General features: G+C 32.4%; 1 protein-coding gene across 1 annotated transcript in view; it reads left to right on the forward strand.

The window, feature by feature from the left end:
- The window catches only part of LOC121979952, a 37,558-nt gene extending 24,916 nt beyond the window's left edge, over positions 1-12,642 (forward strand). The window contains exons 7-8 of the mRNA XM_042531924.1: positions 11,480-11,659; positions 12,478-12,642. Coding sequence (XP_042387858.1) covers positions 11,480-11,659; positions 12,478-12,642 — 345 coding nt within the window. The remainder of the gene's footprint in view (positions 1-11,479; positions 11,660-12,477) is intronic.
- Positions 12,643-20,864: the final 8,222 nt, after the last annotated feature.

Consider the following 20,864-nt stretch of genomic DNA (forward strand, 5'->3'; position numbering starts at 1 on the left):
TACATAAAATAGAATCAGAATGGTTGAAATGGAGAAGAGCGTCAGATGTTTTATGTGATTGTAAAGTACTTCTAAATCTTCAAAGAAAGTTTTACAAAATAGCAGTTAGACCTCCTATATTATATGGAGGTGAATTCAACACAAAGTTGTAAAGATGTGGATGTTATTGGGGATATATGGACATATGAGGATAGATAGAATAAGAAATGAGAATATTATAGAGGAAGTCGGAGTTGCATCTATCGAGAGAGAACTCCGAGAGACATTTAAGATGGTTACTTAGGCGATCAATAAATATTCGAATTAGGCGATGAGAAACTATGACAAACATGCACATCAAATAAGGAAGACAAAAAAAATACTTAGTTAGCAATAATAAAATAAGATAAAATATATTTAAGTATAGAAAATGATATAGTGAGGGATAGAGCCCAATAGCGTAAGAGGATTCATATAGCCGACCTCACTTAGTGAGATACAGCTTGGTTGTTGTTGTTTGTTGTATTAGTTAGTCTGAACGACCAACCCAAGTTAATCTCATATGAAGTATGTTCATTAATCATTATCGGGTTCACGGGTAAAAGTGATAAAATAAGAAGTTGCAAGTGTCATCAAGAAGTACTAATAGTAAGGAAGGCCAAGCAAATATAAAGACAGTTGTTAACGGAAGAGTAAGTTAGAGCATCTATTTTGATTTTAAAACAATCTTTCCCATCTTAATCCTCATATGGTACTTATATGTGAACATAAAATAACATTAATTATTTACCCTCTAGTGGTTTAATTATTTTAAACCCATTTCACTATTTTTAATCATTGTAATCTCATTTTTGAAAATAATGATATATATGCATAATCCAATTTTTTTATTTATTCATGTATAAGAAATTTTATAACGAGTGGTTACAATTTGCCTACTTTTATATACAGCAAAAACGCCAAGTGTTGGCAGATCACTGTGCTCCACTCGACCTCGTTTCTACAAGTATCATATGCAAATAATTCAAATACTCAAAATGATATCCAATAAATGTGTAACATAAAATCTAAACATTATATAAGACTTAAGTCAATGGTTTATTTTTGATCTCGCTACTTTGTAATCTTTCGCATTCCTACACGAGACCTCCACTACAATCTACTTATTTATCCATCCTAAATAGAAATCGCTTAAAGTAAAATATATCTCCTGTGGTTGGAAAAGGGAACGAGAAACAATGACGAGGGAAAACAACTTTTCCCTCTTCGTTGATGGCTTTGGATGGCTCTCCGGCTTCTGCTGCCGAGATGTGAGAAGAGCAAGGAGAGGGAAAACCAAAGGATGGTGCGGTTGCTGGAAAAAGGCAGCAAGTTTGCTGCTGTGAGTGGCTGGAAAAGAAGGCAGCAGCTTGCTGTCCTTGTTGCTGGGATAGGGAAGCAGCTAGGGTTGCTTTTCCCTTCTCTGTTGGCGGTCCGGCGAGCTCTAGCAAACTCTGATGATCTCCGTCGGTGCTGCCAAGAAGCGGGGACAGCAAGGAGCACAGGAGGGAGCAAGGGAGAACAGAAAGAGAGGGAGATGGAGAGGCTGTTGGTTGGGGAAAAAAGGTAGCAGCCCTAGCTGCTGCTGTTGGCTGCTGCAGGAGGAGCAAAGCAGCAAAAATGCTGCCTTGTTGCTGTTCTTTGATGGAGAAGAGGAAGGAGGAGAAGGAGAGCTGCTGCAGTTGTGAAGAGCAGATGGGAAAGAAGAGAATAGATAGAGAAAAAAGGAGAGTCGGTCAGCGATGCATGGAGGGATTTTTCGTGTGTGCATGGCAACGGAGAGAACAGCTGGCGAGCGTCGGTTCACATGTGTGGGAGAAAACCACGGGAGGAGAAACGAAGAAAGAGAAGGGGGGGGGGGGTCAACACTTAACACATTCGATGTCGATTGCACCATCAATCTTCCTCTTCAATAATTTCTCCTTTCACTTGACATCTCGCTCTCAAACATCAAAATCCAACTCGAGCCAATTTAAGCTTGGACCACCTTGACCAAAGGTCTATTGCACCAACCATGCAAGTGTTGCATGAAGAGTCTAACTCATTGTATTGGTCACCATCTTCACATAAAGCCTTGTGTCGTTGCGGACAACAATGATTCACATGAACTGACTAACACTACATAAAAATTTAAACCAAAATTTATTTATTTATTACAATAGTTGTATTAGTAGATGGACAATCTAGGTTTTAGTTTAAAATTTCATTTTGTGTTGGGTGAAACGAGTGAAATTTATCATTTCGCTCACCACCAGACACCGCAAGTTGTAGTTGGGTCCAGGAGGCGCCACGATGGTCATGGAGGCCACCGTGACCTCCGTGGGCCGTGGCGGGGACACCACACTAGTGCAAAAGAACTTAGGTTTAGTTTATTAAACTTAGGTTGATAATTCCAATTAACTCTTATCTATAAATTGGATAATCTAAACCGACTTAACTAAAGTCTAATAAAACTATCTCATTAATTCAATATATATACATTTTATTTATTTTAATTTAAAAAATATATAATACAATTCTTATTTATTTATTTTCTTTTTTTTTAAAGTATTTTATTTTTAAAAAATATTTTTAATATTTAATTTATATATATATATATATATATTAATTTTTAATTCATATATTTTATATTTAAAAAATATTGAAATCATATCGATACGACATGATACAGTATTGAAATCGTATCGTTCCGGTCATGAACTGAAACTCCAATACAATTTGAGATTTTCAACCATAGTTTATCCCTATTAAATGTGAGACCAAATCCCTTGAAGTCTTGTCATTTCCTCTCCATTGTGATCTTCATCCTTGCAATTGGGTGCCAATCATCTTTGATCAAACCACTTTCATGTCATATGGTCCCTAATACAGTAGATGTATTGATAGGGCTTCTACCAAGGGTAATTAGTTTATCCCCCTTTCGGTATGCTATTAAAGCATTAGAAGCTGTTATTCCTTATGGTGTTCCTCATCATTGCAATTGGATGCCAAACATCTTGAACTTCACTATTTTTGTGCGATCTTTGCTTCACCTAAGTAAGATACACATGTGCAATGAATTTGTTATGAGACGTGTTGCAATCTCATTACACAAATCATTATTGACACTGTGAATCTTGTGTCTTAGTGTTGCATAGGTGGGATTCACATGGAGAGGAGACTGGCACTTTCTCAAAACGGATTTGTAGGAGAGTGCACCTTTTTTTCCTTTTTCTCTCTAATATCCCCTTGTCAACATGGGAAGAAAGCTTCAAACAAGTGGACTCATGCCTTATGTGTAAGTGAGAGCAAGTAGTCCTGTCATCTCATGCAAAGGAGTGGAAATAGAGAGAGGCAGAGAAGCAAATGTTCTCTGGACAAGATGCCTAAGAAAATGCATAGAATAAGCTCTGCAGATGGATTCTGGGTACATGTGTTCTTGTTCTATAAGCTGCTCTTCTATTTCCTCTATGGAATGGAATCATGGATTCCTGTCTAAGAGATCTCGATAGCACTGCTAGTCTCTCCTAGGTGGCTATAACTCAAGGGCATTGTTTTACACACGTATAAGGCTGTTAGGTGTTAGCACAAGTTTGAGAAAAAGCTGTTCAAAACAAGGAGACCTTTGCAATGGAGGATTGAGCTTTTGGTTGTATCATATAATAGAATAAGCTCTTGCCACCTTACCTGACCTAACTCATCTCTGGAGTAATCCCACAAAAGTCATCAAGCAAAAACCATTTAGCACTTTCTGATGCAAGCGTAGCCACAAATTGTGAAATAACTCCCTCCGCTGAAATACTATTTTTGTCTTAGTATCTGTTTGACATTTAGATTCATAGAAGTTATAATTGATTTAGCTAATATACATACAAAATTTTGACTTCATTCCTTTGGAGCCATACTTATTATTCTCGAGTCTGTAACTGAAACACTTTGCAATGGAATCTTATAGTACATGATACTTGACACTAGACACTTTACCACTACAGATTTATAGCAGTGATCTTAATCTGAGTTCATTGTAGTTTCACCTTAAGACTGCCTACTAGAACTTTCTATATTTCTTAATACTGCTTCCATTCTTCTTATTGCTACAAGGAATGATCTTCAAAATTGAACTAACAGTCATCGTTTCCCATCGCATACTTTCTTGTTACTACAGTTCTATACTTTAATTTCCTCTTTGGTTTTATTCAAGGTACCATATGTAATCTTAAATGCTCTATTGATTAAGACTATTGGTGATAGTTTATCCTAAATGAAAAGACAATGCTGAATCCAATTGATACATTGGGACTTCTTACCCCTTTGGACAAGTTGACTCATGGATGCAATTGGATTTGGACACCCACTGTTTAAACAACACTTGATGGTTGAGTTGTAAACTCAAAACTTGACTAGTGGAAAGTCCATGCACATATATGTTGTTGACTGTACAGACAATAATATGGGAAAAATGATTAGTTTTGTTTTCCTAGGTAGTCTCCTCTTTCTGTGCATTGCTCATCAATGAAGCAAGCCTTAAGATTATGTGGTTTTTATATTTAAGTCCTTATGTCGATGATACTCTATGTTTAACTAGTTCAATTATATTACAAAAACTCAACTTGTTATGTTACACACTCAATTCTATGGCTCACTAAGGATTTGGGTATTAGTCTGGTAGCAGAGCTAATGAATTAGATGATTATTTCATTAAATCACATTATCTCTCTGATAAATATTGATGAATCTTTATCTTGTTTTCTCATAGAATAATGGATTAGAGGTTATATGTCTAACAGTTTAATTGATGCAGAACAACTTCTTTGACTTTGTGAAATCATGCTCCTTTCTAGCCATCAATTGTGTAATCTAAATGAACTTATTTGTTACTAAAATTATATCTTTATATTCCATCTTTGCACTCAATTTCTCTACAATAATCTGCTTCTTTCTATTCCCAAATGAAGAGAGTAGCTTGATGATGTGGATCTTTTATATGTGGGAGAAGATGCCCATTCAACATTAATACAACAACCAACAACAACTAAGCCTTATCCCACTAAGTGGGGTCGGTTTAAGATTGCTTTGATCCTAAAACAAGAAATCTTTTCTTTGGGCCATTTGTGAGGTATCGTAAAATTCTAAGGGCTGCCTCTCAATTGTCATTATGACCTATTATATCTAGAGCATGACTAATCATAACCACAAATACAATGTTGGGGCTTATGACTAGAAGGTAGTTTAATTTCTCTGCTAGTTTAATGTAATTAATCTTTCTTCATGTTTTGTGACTATTTTAGTTAATGGAAATTCATTGGTTTAATTTTGGTGAAAAATTAAATAAATCAACAGAAGAGGAGACTTGACGCAACCGTAAAATTGTTGTCATGTGATCAAACGGGTTCGGATCCTGTAAACAACCTCTTGCAAAAAAGCAGGGTAAGACTGCGTACAATGGATCTTTCCCCGGGACCCCACATGGCGGGAGCTTCATGCACCGGACTGCCCTTTTTTTTTTTTAATATGAGGTGTATATATAAAGTATCTTGAAATTCTTCATTGGTCTAATCACTTAATTGATAGATGCATTTACCTCAAAACAATTAAGGTAAAAACTCCTCCGTCCTTTGCCCAGCTAAAGCTCTTTGCTTGCTCAAACCAAACTACAAAAAAGAAGCTAAAGCGTTTACTCTTTTATCGTGAACTTTTAACTTATTGTTTGATGACCCTAGACAGCTCGGGTTTGTGCCAAACTTTACTGATTTAATATTTTTTTCTTTAGATGTAAAGTCTTTTAAGGCTTTCAAAAACTCTTGGTCAAAGTGCTTGAAGACCTTAAATGACATAAGTTTGTGCTAAATGAGTATTCATTGCATCCCTAATGGTTCATTGAGTCTTTATGTTTTTTTTTTTGATTTGGAGCTCTCTATAACTATCAAACACTTTCAGCTAAAAGTTTCTAATGACTCTTAAGTGCTCAAATTCATGTTAAATAGACATCATTCAGTCCTAATACTATTCTAGACACTTTTTTAATCTTAATTTATAGCACTTTAGCTTTTGACCAAAAGTTCTTAATGACCCTAGAGGCTTCTTTTATACCTAATTGGCACCATTTCACCCCTAGCGGTTTTCTTTTTTCCTAATATAGAACCCTTTAAAGTCATCAAACATTTTTGTTTTTTGATTTTTGACTGGAGGTGATTAATAACTCCAAAGAGGCTAGCTTTGTGCCAAATGACACGTTGTAACTCTAGCAATTCTTAGTCTGCTTATGCCCCATTTTTCTGGAGCCCTATAGGACATCAAATGCTTTTGGTCAAAAGTTCTTGATGACCTTAAAGTTCTCAAGTTCGTACCAAATAAATACCATTGCAACCATAGTAGTTCGTTACATTTGTCCTTTTCCTAATTTAGAATCGTTTAAGACTATTAAACACTTTTGTTCAAGTGCTTAATGACCTTAAAGAACTTGAATTTGTGCAAATAGGAACCATTGCACCCCTTGTGGCTCAAAATTTAGATAAAAGATCATAAATAGATTCAAAGAATTACTAGGGTCACAATGGTGCCCATTTAGTACAAATCTAAGCCTTTTAGTGTCATTAAACCATTTTTGTTAAAAGCAGTTGATTGCCTTAAAGAGTTTATTTTTTTTTTATATATAAAAATGGCACAAACAAACTTAAGGGATTAATAGAGTCGCAATGATGCCTGTTTGACATAAATTCAAGGCTTTTAGGATTGTCAAACACTTTTGGGTAAAATAAGTTGATGACCTTAATTGTTTCAAAATATGAAAAAATGACATAAATAGACTTCGGACCAATGATGGTTGCAATAAGATTTATTTGATATGAATTTAAGCTCTCTTAGGCCATTAAATATTTTTGGCCAAAATTGCTTAATAAAAGAACAAACACTTTCTTTTCCCGTTGTGATTCGATTTGGTTTGGGGGGTTAAGAGTAGTTTGATGCTTTAGTTTGTGTAGGTAGAAGGATGATAATTATTTTTATTTTAGCAAATAAGTGTCATTTGGTAAATAACAATGCATGAATATTTATTAAATTTTGCTAAACAAGATGATTTAAATAAGAGGAAATCTAAATGGATACGAGTAATAAATGCAGAAATGATAAGGTGCATTAGGGCTATGGTTTTGGAACAAGAAATGAATAAGGAAAAGCTATATTGGATTTTGCGATAACATATGAGTTTATATCATACAACTTTGAGAAAGAGTAATAAAAAAGACTAAGGAGATCATGATGATCAAAAATCAATTTGGATTTATGCCGGGAAGGTTAATAATAGATGCTATATATATTCTCAGGCAAATAAAAATGACAGTCTGGTGCACGAAGCTCCTGCGTCTCGGGGAAGAGTCTATTATACATATTCTCATGCAACTAATTGAAAAATATCATGGACGGAAGAAAAGACTTACACATGGTATTCATCGACCTAGGAAAAACTTATGATAGAGTCTCAAGGTAAATTATATGGAGAATTATTAAAAAAAAGAGGTGTTGGTATACCGCATTTTGAATAAATTATGAATATATATGAGGATGTAATGAGAAGAGTGAAGACTTCAAGTAGATTAACCAAATTGTTTCCTATAAAGATAGGGTTGCATCAAGGATCAACTCTAAGTCATTATCTTTTTACACTAATCATGGGCGAACTCACTTGATACATCTAAAATATGGTACCATGGTGTTTGTTGCTAAACTTGAATTTTGGTGGAAAACGTTAGAAGTGGAAGATTTTATGCTTAGCATAATAAAGACAGAATACGGTACCGTGGTGTATGTTCTAAACTCGAATTTTGGTGGAAAATGTTAGAAGTGAGATTTTAGGCTTAATAGAGTAAAGAAGAATATATAAAATTTAAGTTTAGTAATTTTCGATATAATGAGACAATTATTAAGATAGGAGATGATGAATTGTTAGGATGATTTTTATTAAAGGATGGAGGGATTGATAGAGATGTTTTATATAGAATACAAGCACGATGGTTGAAATTGAGGAGAGTGTTAGATGCTCTTTGTGATCGTTACGTTTCTATATTACTTATTAGACCTGCTATGCTATATGGAGCTGAATATTGGACTATGAATCGAGCACATGAACGGAAGATGAGAATTGTAAAGAAGAAAATGTTAATGTGGATATGCGGGTATATATGGATGGATAGGATAAAAAATAAAAATTGATGTATCTAGGCAATGTGAAATTATAAAAAATATGCACATCAAACAATGAAAAGAGAGACAAAAAAAAGACTTGGCTAATTGATAAAATTTATTTAAATATAAATGATGATATAGTAGGAGATAAAGTCCAATGACGTAGAAGGATCATATAGCCGATCCCACCTAGTGGGATAAAGTTTGGTTGCTATTGTAGAGGGATGTTTTGGGAATATCAATGTTCAAAGGTGTGCCTTTTGATAATTTTCAAAGTATGGCGCATTTGTTGCTAAATTGCATTGTGTCAGTTGGTAATTTTCCACAAACTTTAGCTATGACTTTAATCACATTACAATCTCATAGTGGTTTGAGGGCCTATTGATTGAGTGATTCTCGATTATCATCTCTTGATTAATTGTTATCTCTTTCATTAGACATGGAGTGAGATAGATGGATGAAACACTTATTGTAGCTTATTGTGAATCACAAATATCAATAAGGTTCAATGATTGTTCTATCTTGAGCTATGGTCTATGTTAATCCAAAATTCAAGAGAGTGAAAAAGATTCTCTCATTGAGATCAATATAAAGTTGGCTAAGTTTGTTGAGTTTTCCAAACTGATATTCCATCCTTTTCACTTTTTGGCCAAATTTCAACTAGTTGCACCTATTTTATAGTGGTGTCTAATTCTTTTCTATTTTTATCGTCTTGAGTATCCATTTTTTAAAATCAACGTTCCTGGTATCATTGATTTTTCATAATGATTGGCTTTTGTTGCAACAGACACTACACGAGCAATAATATATAAAACTAACACCTATATTTTTGACAATGTGAAATGTCTCATAAAACTAACATATGTCAGTTAACTCATACAATGTAAGTGTTTAAATTAACAATTACATGCTACCATACCAAAAAACTTACATTAGAAAAGTGAACAAATTCTCGAGTTTGAAAAGAAAAGACATCTTGGGTGAACATTATTTGAAAAGTGATTAGAATCAGAAATAAGAAATAATTATGACTTATTGATTTGGTTTAAAGTAAGCAGGTTTGGATGGACCATAAAAATCTAGTTTTTTTAGGTACCAGTATTCTCCATTTGTATGCATATTACACACTGCTGCAGTCACAGATTGTCTGGTGCTGATGCCAATCACATATGGGGACCACCTATATATGCTATGCAGTTCTTTGTTATATGCACGTAAGTGTGGCATATGTAGCTGTCTAGGATTCTACGCTACTTAAGACATTGCTTTGATTAAGGGATCACTTCCTCATCATTTCTAGATTCTTTAATTAAACGTAAACTAGATTTTTTATGCAACCCAGAACTGGTCCAATTTTGGTTGGAGATACCCAAGTTATTGGTGTATTTATTGTCTTTTCATCTAGTCTATGCATGAAGATTTGGTACTAGTTTAACTTGTAAAATCAGTTCTAGTTGAGCTTAATTGAACATCAAAGCAATTGTAACCTCAGACTTTTTTGCAATATCATTAAGCACTACAAATTTTATGTTTTGCCTCATTGCCAATCATTCTATGGACATTCAAAAACTTATGACCATGATGAAAAAACTTACAGCTACTAATTAACAGAGCACTGCAAAACAAATTGAACCATACATCTCTACATTATAGTTTAAGGAATCTTTGAGAAACTAGCATAAGCAATAAATTGTCTGAAAGTTGAGGCAAGAGAAGAGGAGTATGAGAAAATTTTAGGATAATGACAATTGTGAATGCTGACATGTCCTAGATATATCTGAATAAATTGTATCACTATTAGTGATCACAACTATTCCTATTCATATAGTCTACTGCCACGCCAACCAATCAAGGGTACATCAAGACAAAGTTGAATTTTCTCACACTTTCCCATCATAGATTCTAGGAGTAAATACTATATCTCTGCTCTAACATAGATATGACCACCAATTAATATAGTAGCTTTGATAGTGCATATCCAACAGATAGAATCAACAATTGTCTCACTGAACAATATGTGTGAGGGTCATTCAATGATTTTGTAAATATGACCATCTAATATATAAGCTGTAGTCCTAATTATCATTGCAGTAGCAAGGTTTTAGTTATCATGTTGGCCACATAACATGATATATAAAAGCTTTTTTATCTGTTTGACATGAAGTCTAACGGAAAGCTAACTTGGCCAACATGATATAATATAGTGATTTATACACCAAGGTAATTGCATATAAAAACTTAATATTTTTTAAAATAATCAGAAATAGCAAGAGTCACAATAAAATTCAATCATGTCAAGCAGTAAGCAAACAAGATATTGTGGTGTAACAGTATTTAAAAAGAGTATTGATCTTAAGCAACCCAACATTCTCTCTTCTCAATCTTGATCTTGAAATATTTGTGCTTTTATTGCTTGACAAATCCAAATCTAGATCAACATAGCATAACCATCTAGTACTTTGCAAATTAAAGTTCACAGTTTAATTGCCCAATGGTATGTACAACTCAATTCCTACAATCTTGGTTCGGTTAAGGATCACTACAAATCTAAGAAACAAATTCAAATCATAATAACCCAATGAGATTTATTAATTTCTTAAATAGATTATTGTTTATTTCAACGTATGAGATCAACGAGAATTTGTTCCTTTGACCTTCAATTGTTTGAGCTTGAGGTTGTTACCTCCTTCACCACCATTGCCTTAATCTGCAAAAAAGCAAATCCTGAAAAATAATAAATAAAATACTTAAATTAAACTCAATTAATACCAATCAAAGGCTAGTTAAATTCTAGACCACAATCTTATTGAATATACTAATTTATAACTCATGAAATATTTTTTCCTTCATTAGTTTACATTTTCTTTTTTTCTTGCGATTTTATTAAATACTATTTTTTAGATATCCCATATTATCTAGCGTTATTTCTATTTTATGAGACTCCTTTTTGGAAACTTTCTTAACTTCTTTAACATAATTATTGTCTTATTACATTCTCTCTGCAGTCTAGAACTCAACAAAAGTTGTATAAACCTCCTTAAATATTTTGAATATATATAAATTTATATTTTCCTTTATGATAAACTAAGAACAATAAGATTAATCATCTTTTATACAGTTTTAGTTATTTTTTCTTACTAGAGTTGATATTTGATCTGTGATATGTATGACATCTTATAATGGATATGATTAGGTATTCTATGCCTGTGTCACAAGATATTGGAATTCCCTATTTTCTGCTATGTTTTGGTGTACAAAATACTCTGCATAACTTTATTATTTATTCTTTCCTATTTGGCAGGAAAAATATAAGGGTGTTACTTTTCCACTCGCTGTGTGCATAGTGTTGTCAGGAATGTATGAGGATGACACTGATAACGCAGATGAAATTCTGTATACCGGTCAGGGTGGGCATGATCTTCTTGGAAACAAGCAACAAATCAAAGATCAAAAGTTGGAACGTGGTAATTTGGCATTGAAGGTTTGTTTGAGTGCATCATTGATGCTACTTTATGCAAACTCTGAAGATATATGCTGAATGATTTTTTCTCAGTAGTTCTTATAATATTTAAGTGTGCTCTTCAACTATATTCTCAATTAGAGTGATGCACTTAAAAGAAATTGAGACACTTAAATCTTGATGTCAACATATTTATCTGTTTTCTATATGGCACTAGCTGATTTACTTTGATTTCAAACTTTGAGTTAAACTATCTTTTGGAAATCAAGTGGTGTTAAGTACTTTTTAAAGGCTAATTTATTATTTTTAACTTGCATAGACATATTGGTACCTGACAATAATTATTTGTAGTTCATATTTATAGGCAAGGAACTTGCCATTTTATGAATTTAATGTTGGCATTTATCTATTTTTTAATTTAGTCGAGCTAGGGGACATTGCTACATTTTTTTTTGTCTTCTACTTATGCAAAATAAGTAAACTATGATTGCTCTTGGTGATTTTCTCCATCTCATTCAATTCTTTTTTTTTCCCCAGAGAACCGTATTACGTTATAGGATAAATTTATTTGAGTTGAAAAGTGATTCCTAGATTATGTATTCTTATAGTTATTTTAGTTCTATTTGTGTGGAAATTGACACACTTAATTACAAATATTTTTGATGTCTCTTTTTACTTTTTTTTTTGGGCACTTGCCAATCAAAAGTTGTTGAACTCTTAGTTATATTTTTATTTATGCTCTATTAGTTTATGATATTATGTTTTCCCTTGTTGCTGAATGTTTTTTATTTTTATTTATGCTCTATTAGTTTCATGATATCAGATTTTCCCCTACGCAGAATAGCTTTGAATCTGGTTTGTCTGTTAGAGTTGTTCGTGGACATGAATCTCGAAATAGCTATTGTGGAAAAGTATACACATACGATGGCTTATATAAGGTTTGTGGATGGAAAAGGAATTTTATTTTTTGGACTATGTTTAGATGGTGTTGCACTTTATGCTGAAATAATTTACTTATTATTTTACTTGTCGTAATATGTTTCGAAAAGTCATCTTGCATCATATGCATGGAATATTTTACCTATGGTTTTAATTATCGTATATTATGTTTTAATCTTTTAAATTCTCATGACCCTTATGACTTCATATACTAGTGTGCGAGTTAGAATTTATTTGTCATTATGATAATTCTATTGCATCCACCATGTTGCCTTATTTGTGTGACTAGGCGCTTTCTCAGTAGGTCCTCATATTTTTATAACAACAATAACAACCAAGTCTTTATCCCACTAAATGAGGTCGGCTATATGGATCCTCTTATTCTATTGGATCTAATCCTTTACCATATAATCATTTATAGTCAAATGAATTATTCTTTTTTTATTATTTCTAAGTAAGCCTTCTTTTGTCTTTCTTTTTCTCGATTAATGTGTGTATTTGTCATGATCTCACATAACATGTCCATGCCATCTTTAATACGTCTCTTGAAATTTTCCCTTAATAGGTACAACTTGATTTTTTTTTTCTAATGTTCTCATTTCTTGACTTATCCATCTTCATATGCCCATACATTCACCTTAACATTCTCATCTTTATGACATTTGATTGGGTCCAATCCTATACTATATAATCATCTATATCTAAATGAATTATTCTTTTTAATCATTTCAAAGTAAGTCTTCTTTTGTCTTTATTTTTCTCGATTAATGTGTGTATTCGTCATAATCTCACATAACCTAACTAGGACAGTTATTAATCTCCTTAATACATGTCCATACCATCTTTAATCCATCTTTCAGAGTTTTCCCTTAATCGGTGTAATCTTGATTTTTTTTTCCTAATGTTCTCATTTCCTATCTTATCTATTCTCATATGTTTACACATTCACCTTAATATTCACATCTTTATGACTCATATTCTATTCTTGTGATATCTTCATCACTCAACATTTAGCTCTATATAATCTAGTAGGTTTAATCGTTGTTTTAAAGAACTTCATTTTAAATTTAAGAAGTACCTTATTATCACAAAGAACACTTGTTGTCATCCTCCATTTCAACCATCTTCCTTTTATCATATGTGAATATTGCTATCAACTCTTTCATCTTTATGCAAAAATTATCCTAGATACCGATAACTTCCTATCTTAACAATTGTCTTGCTGCATCTTCTACTATTAAACTTAAATTCAATATACCATCTTTACTTTATTAAGCCAAAACCTTTGACTTCTAGTGTCTTTCACCAAGATTTGAATTCAACACTCACTCCACAACTCTCATCAACTAAAATAATGTCATTTGCAAATAACATGTATTATGATAACTTAACTTGGATGTGTCAAGTGAGTTTATCCATAACTATTGCTAGTGTATAGGTTCTTATAGGTTATTTTTTTTCTTCAATTTCTCGGGTAGTTTTTCATACCACTATTAAATTTTTTTATTTCGTGGTGCTTGTCCTCTTAACTTACCTAGTATGCTCTTGGCCCTGCTTTTAAATTTAATGTTATTTCATTCCATGTTGTATTTGAGTCACCACGTATTGCTCCTAATACTTGTGTTTCTTATTAGTCTCTTTAATGATATTTGATTTTTTATCCTTAAACTTCTACCAATTAATTCTAGGAATTATGCACAATTTTCTTCTATTGATATTATATTTGAAATGCATATCTAACACCACTAACCTATGTTGGGTGGTTAAGTATTCTTCATAAATTACATTGCAATTTTTATAATTTTTTCCATCTCTCTTTTTAATCATATTTTTAATTGTAAGAAAATTAATTTGCGACTTATTGTTACTTTTAAAAGTAATTAGGTGTTCTTATCTCTTCTTGCAAATGTGTTAGAGATTATATGTTCACATGTTATTGCGAAATGTATTATAACTTTTCCTTCTTCATTTCTTATTCCCAAATCATAGCCCTATGTACCCTATTTTATTCTTCGTTTCTCACTTCTACATATCCATTTAGATCTCCTTGTATTAAAATCATCTTTGTCCGAATTTTTTTGTACCGCCTCATCTAGGTTTTCTTAGAACCTTTACGGTGTCTTCATCTAATACTAGTGCTTATATGCTAATTACATTAATAATTTCTTTGCTTTTATTATTTTATGAGCTATAATTCTATTGCCCTTCCTAAATCCTAAAATTCTTATTTTTTACTAAAAAAATTATAAAAAACCCTTAAGTTATAAAATTTAAATTTGATCCTTTTGTTTACCTATCCTTTAAGAAATTAGTTACCTAATGCAAAACGATAGTGGTTTACATAGCTTGCATGTCGACCTCGCGCTCCTAGCTTCTAGTTGTAGTGGTACTACCACTTGACTTTAACTTGCACGGAAACATATTTCACAAGTAGCGTTGTCTGTGGTCTAAAATGCGCATTGGAAGCTCTTTGTAACTCTCATTTGAGTACTTTTAATTGTTAGAATTGAAAATTATATTAACTCAAAAACTTATTTAATATATGAGATCCTTATCCAATTTTATAAATTGATAACATCACCTATTTTTTTATAAATAATAATCTTTTCTAATAAAATCTTAAAAAGTTTATCACACTTTTCTTAACAGATTTATCTAAAAAATTTAGGCATATTTTTACAAAGATTTTATGATGTCATATTTTCTACACTCCCTCAAGATGGCGAATAATTTATCATTTCAGCTTGATACCATATTTTGAAACACTAAGCTAGTTAACCCTATCTACAAGTTGTCCAAGTGTAGATATTTAAAGTGTACAAATCAACCCACTCTCTAATTGCTCCTTGATGAAATATCTGTCAATTTCAATTTGCTTTGTTTGATCATGCTGATTTCTGAGCTGTGCTAATTGAAGATTTATTATCATAATAAAATCTCATTAGACTGTTCCATTTGATCTTCAAGTCTTTTAAGAGGATCTTCAACCAAAATAATTAACACATATCTTGATTCATTGCTCGGAATTCTGCCTCTGCACTAGACTGCACCACTGAATTTTGCTCCACATTGCTATGGTTAGTAGATAACAAGCCCATGCCTATTATAATAATAAACTAGGTGAAATTTAGCAATAAAAGCCTCGCCAATAGAATTTTATCACTAAATTCTAGTTTACGGTCTTTCGACTATATATAATATAAGAATATAGCACTTCTCGGAAGGGTTAAGAACTAAAAGAATGTGTGCTACTTGTATTAATCTCACAACTGTACACAATAAGTGCATTAAACACTAGCTATAGTTTGACCAACTAAATTGAGTGCAGGATCAAGATATCAACATGAATTTTCATTTTCTCAAAATATAAGTGCTTGGTTGTTTTGTCCTTAATGTTCTCAAACAGTCATGCAAAGTTAAATCATTTAACGAGTCGGACCAAAGATTTGCTTTCTTTGTACACACTTTGGAGTGATAGTCAATGCTTGATATGAAGAGGTATGCTATGATTAGGTATGATTTTACCCATCATCATAATCGCATAATTCTGCCCCAAGTGCCAAGACAGTCAAGTGTTTCTCATGTACATCGACCTCGAAATCTATTGCAGTTGTTCTAAAAAAATGTTGAAGGCATTGATAACAATGCCATTAATACATTAGTATGAACTAAAAACAACCATAATGCTTGATTTTGACTATCATTAACTATCAACTTCTATTAAAATGAATTGTTCATGTCTCATATAAATAACACCCAAATACCATGCTTTATAATGACATAATCAACAAAGATCTTACAATTTCATCGTATAAATGTAACCTGACTATAATCACTTATAAAATAGTATGACAAAGATGTGCAAGAGAATGACTAAAATACAACAGGCCAAACACAAGATAATAAGCAAATCGAGGTTCTTTGTGAGGTTGGTTTGTCTAGTCATCCTTAAACATGCTAACATAACTTTAGTTTGATTTTTAGATTAGCTTAAGTAATACATAACTCCACACCTAACCCTACAACAAGTTCAAACTTACATCCTATATGCTTAGATTAAACATTAAATGTCCATCCACACTCATTATTTGATATTTATTTGAGTGCCACATTCTTTTGATTTCTATCATGCACTACACATGTTTCAGTGGTTCAGAATTGATGGTTCAACAGTTCCTAGCAAGTCAATTCTTAACCTTAATCATCTAAGATGGTTACGATTCACTGTTCGAAACTGCTGGTTCACAATTCGCCATGGTTCAATATTATTATAGTAAAAATAAAATAAAATTGTAAATTCATAAAAGTTAATAATAAAAGTGCTTGCACTTGTTTAAGTTACCTATGTATCCCCTTAGGGTATAGGAGAATGAAAGCCCACATAGTCCTCTTACTTTTTTACCCTTTTATCTTAAGAAGTGATATTGCTACTCACTTCTGTTTCCCGTTTCTATAGTATTTGTTCCTTTTGGTATCAAATTCTTTGATTTCATCATCTAAAAATAACATTCCTTTGATTTCATCATCTAAAAATAACATTCCTTGGAGACAAAGTTGATCGTTGTTTATCCAATATGTTACCTCCGATACTGAATGTCTGTTCCACATTGGACATGCTAAAATTTTTTTACGATAATTAAGAGGATGGGAAAGCTTTGAGTTTTATGTGATTATCACTTAAGGATATTGAAATCCGCTTTGATATATGCTTCACTAAAATTAAAAGAAGTCGTACAATAATTCATAAGTTTCTATGTGAAATTTGAGGATTCTCGTGGACATTTCATTCGTTCTTTTAATAAAGTTGTGTTTTTATAAGTTTTAAAATTACTACTAATAGTTTGTGTTTTAGAAATATAAGTTTGAATTCCATATTTCATACTATACTTTTTATAAATATCATATAAATAATGTTTAATATTATATACAATATTATTAGGACCAGGAGAAGAAGAATCTTTAAATGGAATTAAAGCGTCATAATACAAAATTAATATTTTTTATAAAACTTCTAAATTTACATATAGGGTTTAAAGCAAATCTACCTAAATAATTTTGAGGAGTATGACAAAAAATATTTTTCCCATTTTATTTTCATTGCTAATACATAATAAGATAAAGATTCATTGGTACTATGTTCATTTAAAACTAATACTATATTACAAAAATTCATTAAAACTAAATGAGAAGTTGAATAATAAAAATCGGAAAGTTGTTCGGTTGCATCTTAAATACTTTTAAAATTTAATAAATTCTATAAATAGTCTATTGGTTTGAAAATAAATAAATATTAGTATTATTAATAGTTTGTACAAAAAATGAACATAACGATTCTCTATATTGAAATGAATTTTGTAATAATTGATATGTTGAATTCCAACGTGTTGGTACATCACGTGGAAATTTTTAGGTCTTATTCATTATTTTTACAAAATTTATCCTATTGTTTCATTATAGATGGATATGACCATAAATAGGAAATAACAGTTCTAATTGGTTTAATATGATTTTCTAAAATTTTTAATCCATCTTGAACATGTAAATTTAAAACATGATATACGTAATGAATGTGAAAAAAATAAATCACCAATAATAGGTTGACATATGAATTTTAGTTCATCAATTCTAGCGGTATTAGAATTTTCATTATCAAATGATATTGAAAATATTTTATGAATTAATCCATATTCTTCTAAAATTAAACATAATAATTATGAGATATGGTGAGCAGTATGCGATTTATCAAAAACTCTATAAGCTAATAATTTTTTTTTAGATATTCTAGGAGTTATCGACCCAATGACAATTCACACCCATATATGAATGTATTTGCCAATGAACACTCCAAATATTAGAACATAAAGAAATTTTATTATTTAATTTATTAAATTATTCATTTAATTTTTTTCCCTCTTGTTTTACTAATTTTTTAAATTTTTTTTGAAGTGTAGTTCTAGGACATGCTTAGTAGATGATTACAAGATTTTTTATAAAATTTCAAAAGTGCATTTAGATTTAAAACTCAATGAAAGATGTTCTATGAAAACAAATCTAACTAATGATTCTCTTAATTTATTATCGGAATATAAAAATAAACCAAAATCAGTACTTTCACTAATGAAAAATCTAGATAATTATACTTGAGAACGGTCAATTTCATATTCCATCGGGTGCTTCATTTCTACGTGACGTTTCAACGTCCCATAGCTGTCGTCAGCTTGATATTTGTAGGAAGTATTGCAATGATTAAATTTTACACGTAATTTTCCCGACGGAAGAGTGACCTTCTCAAAATGTTTAATAAAAATAGAAAATTTTAAAGGAGAAGCTTCTCGAATCTTAGAAGTAATTGCATCGGTAGTTGTGTTTCAGATGTTGAAAGTTGCGCGGTCTTATCATCGGTAGATTGAATCATGTTGAGTTCCTCCTTTGGATTCACTATTTCCTTACCTGTCCGAGATCGAGATGATGAACCTCCTCGGCCTCCTTCCATTGTAGTGGGAAGTGGGAGTTGAATGCGTGTAGAATTGTAGTCGAAAGCGTCTAGAGATTGCGGAATTGAGAATGAGAGTAGAGAAGATGGTGTGGAAATAATGAAATGAACTATCTATTTATAGAGTTTGGAGAGTAATGAACACTAAATCGTAGCCATTGATATAAAACGGTCAAATAATCTCAACCGTTGAAAAAATACAAACTCCCCATCCCAACAGCTACAACCGGTGAACTAGCGGTTAATTGACGGGCTGAATCGGTGGTTAATCGCCGGTTTGGTGGTTAACCGCCAGTTCGGCGGTTTTTATCGGGTCGTAACCGACCCGGTAGGGTGGTGGTCATTTTTGAAAAATAAAAATAGTGACATTAAAATTTGAAAAAGAAGAATAGTGACCTTCATATCACTATCTAGGAGCTACTTCTGAAATTGTAAATATAAATGGTCATGTTTGTGGTGTTGTAATACCATAATTTGCATAGGTAGGGAGTACTACCTAGGGTTGGATAACCTGTATTAATTTTCCAGTGTACATGATATCAAAACAATCAATTCACACGATCTCCTATGTGTTAAATGCCTCTTAATGATGTTGTCCATTGTGTCGTACAATTTGCGTTGCAAATTGTACCTTACGGTTTTACATAGGCAACTCACTTCCAACAATTGAAGTGGAGAGTTGTGGTGACTTGCATAGGCAAAATTGATTGGTGTTCTCATCGATTGACAAGTGAGATAGCTAGGACACTAAAGCAGAGCTTTGCACAATAGACATAGAGAGGATGAGAGACTAAGGGAGAGAAGAGAGACCACGAGAGAAAAGAGAGGAAAGAGAATGTACAAGAACTCAAGAAGGAGAACTAAGAGAATAGTACCATTGAGAGAGTAAGATTGATGGGCAATAGGTGACTAATGATGGGCGGGTAATGGGGGCACATTGTAAGACAAGTGAGATAGAGCAATTGGGAGAAAAGGAGGGGAATATGCGGAAAGAAACGAGGTAGAAATTTAAAACCATTCTTGACCTTGCAAAAATATTAGTAGTCAAACTTAATACGATTGAATCGTAGTATTATTATGCAAGTTTAGTTTAATTTTAAGATACTCAAAATAAATCCAAATCGATTGAGCTTGAATTGAACCTACCTTATCCTAACTATCGAGTATCCTACTATACCCTTGTTTGTTATGTAGGCTCATGCTTATACATTAGTAGGATCATATTATAGTGTAGGATATATCCTATTAGACCCTTGTTTGTTAATTAGGCTTATGCTTATACGCTAGTGAGATTAGACCAAGGTGTGGTTATAGAGTGTTATATTGGATGAGATTATTCATTTTCTGCTTATCGTTACGTTGGTATATCCTGACGGTCATTATCTCTCATTCGTGATTGAGAGAATCGTCAGCAATCATAATACATACCTACGAGACATTCATAGTAGCGAGTTCGCGTATTGTCCATAGCTAGATAGCTACGTTTATACCCTATCTCCCCACGAGATTGTACGTGGTAGCAAGTTCGCCCATAGAACCCTGACTGCCCACAGAATCATCTGTGATAGAACGTTTCTTCTACGGTCAGTGCTTGTTATATGCTTGCTATATGTCGGTCATGTGTTTGTTCGTGCAGATTTGGATATATTGTATGTACTCTCGACTTGTTGGTTATACCTGGTTGAGTAGGCTAGTGGGAGACGATTATATCGGTGCTCAGTGCTCTTACTTTTGTAGTAAGTATTTTACCTGAAACTGTATTGCCTTTGATCTCTTTATATATAATATCAGGCA

This window comes from Zingiber officinale, chromosome 5A, assembly GCF_018446385.1.
Source record: "Zingiber officinale cultivar Zhangliang chromosome 5A, Zo_v1.1, whole genome shotgun sequence".
Lineage (NCBI taxonomy): Eukaryota > Viridiplantae > Streptophyta > Magnoliopsida > Zingiberales > Zingiberaceae > Zingiber > Zingiber officinale.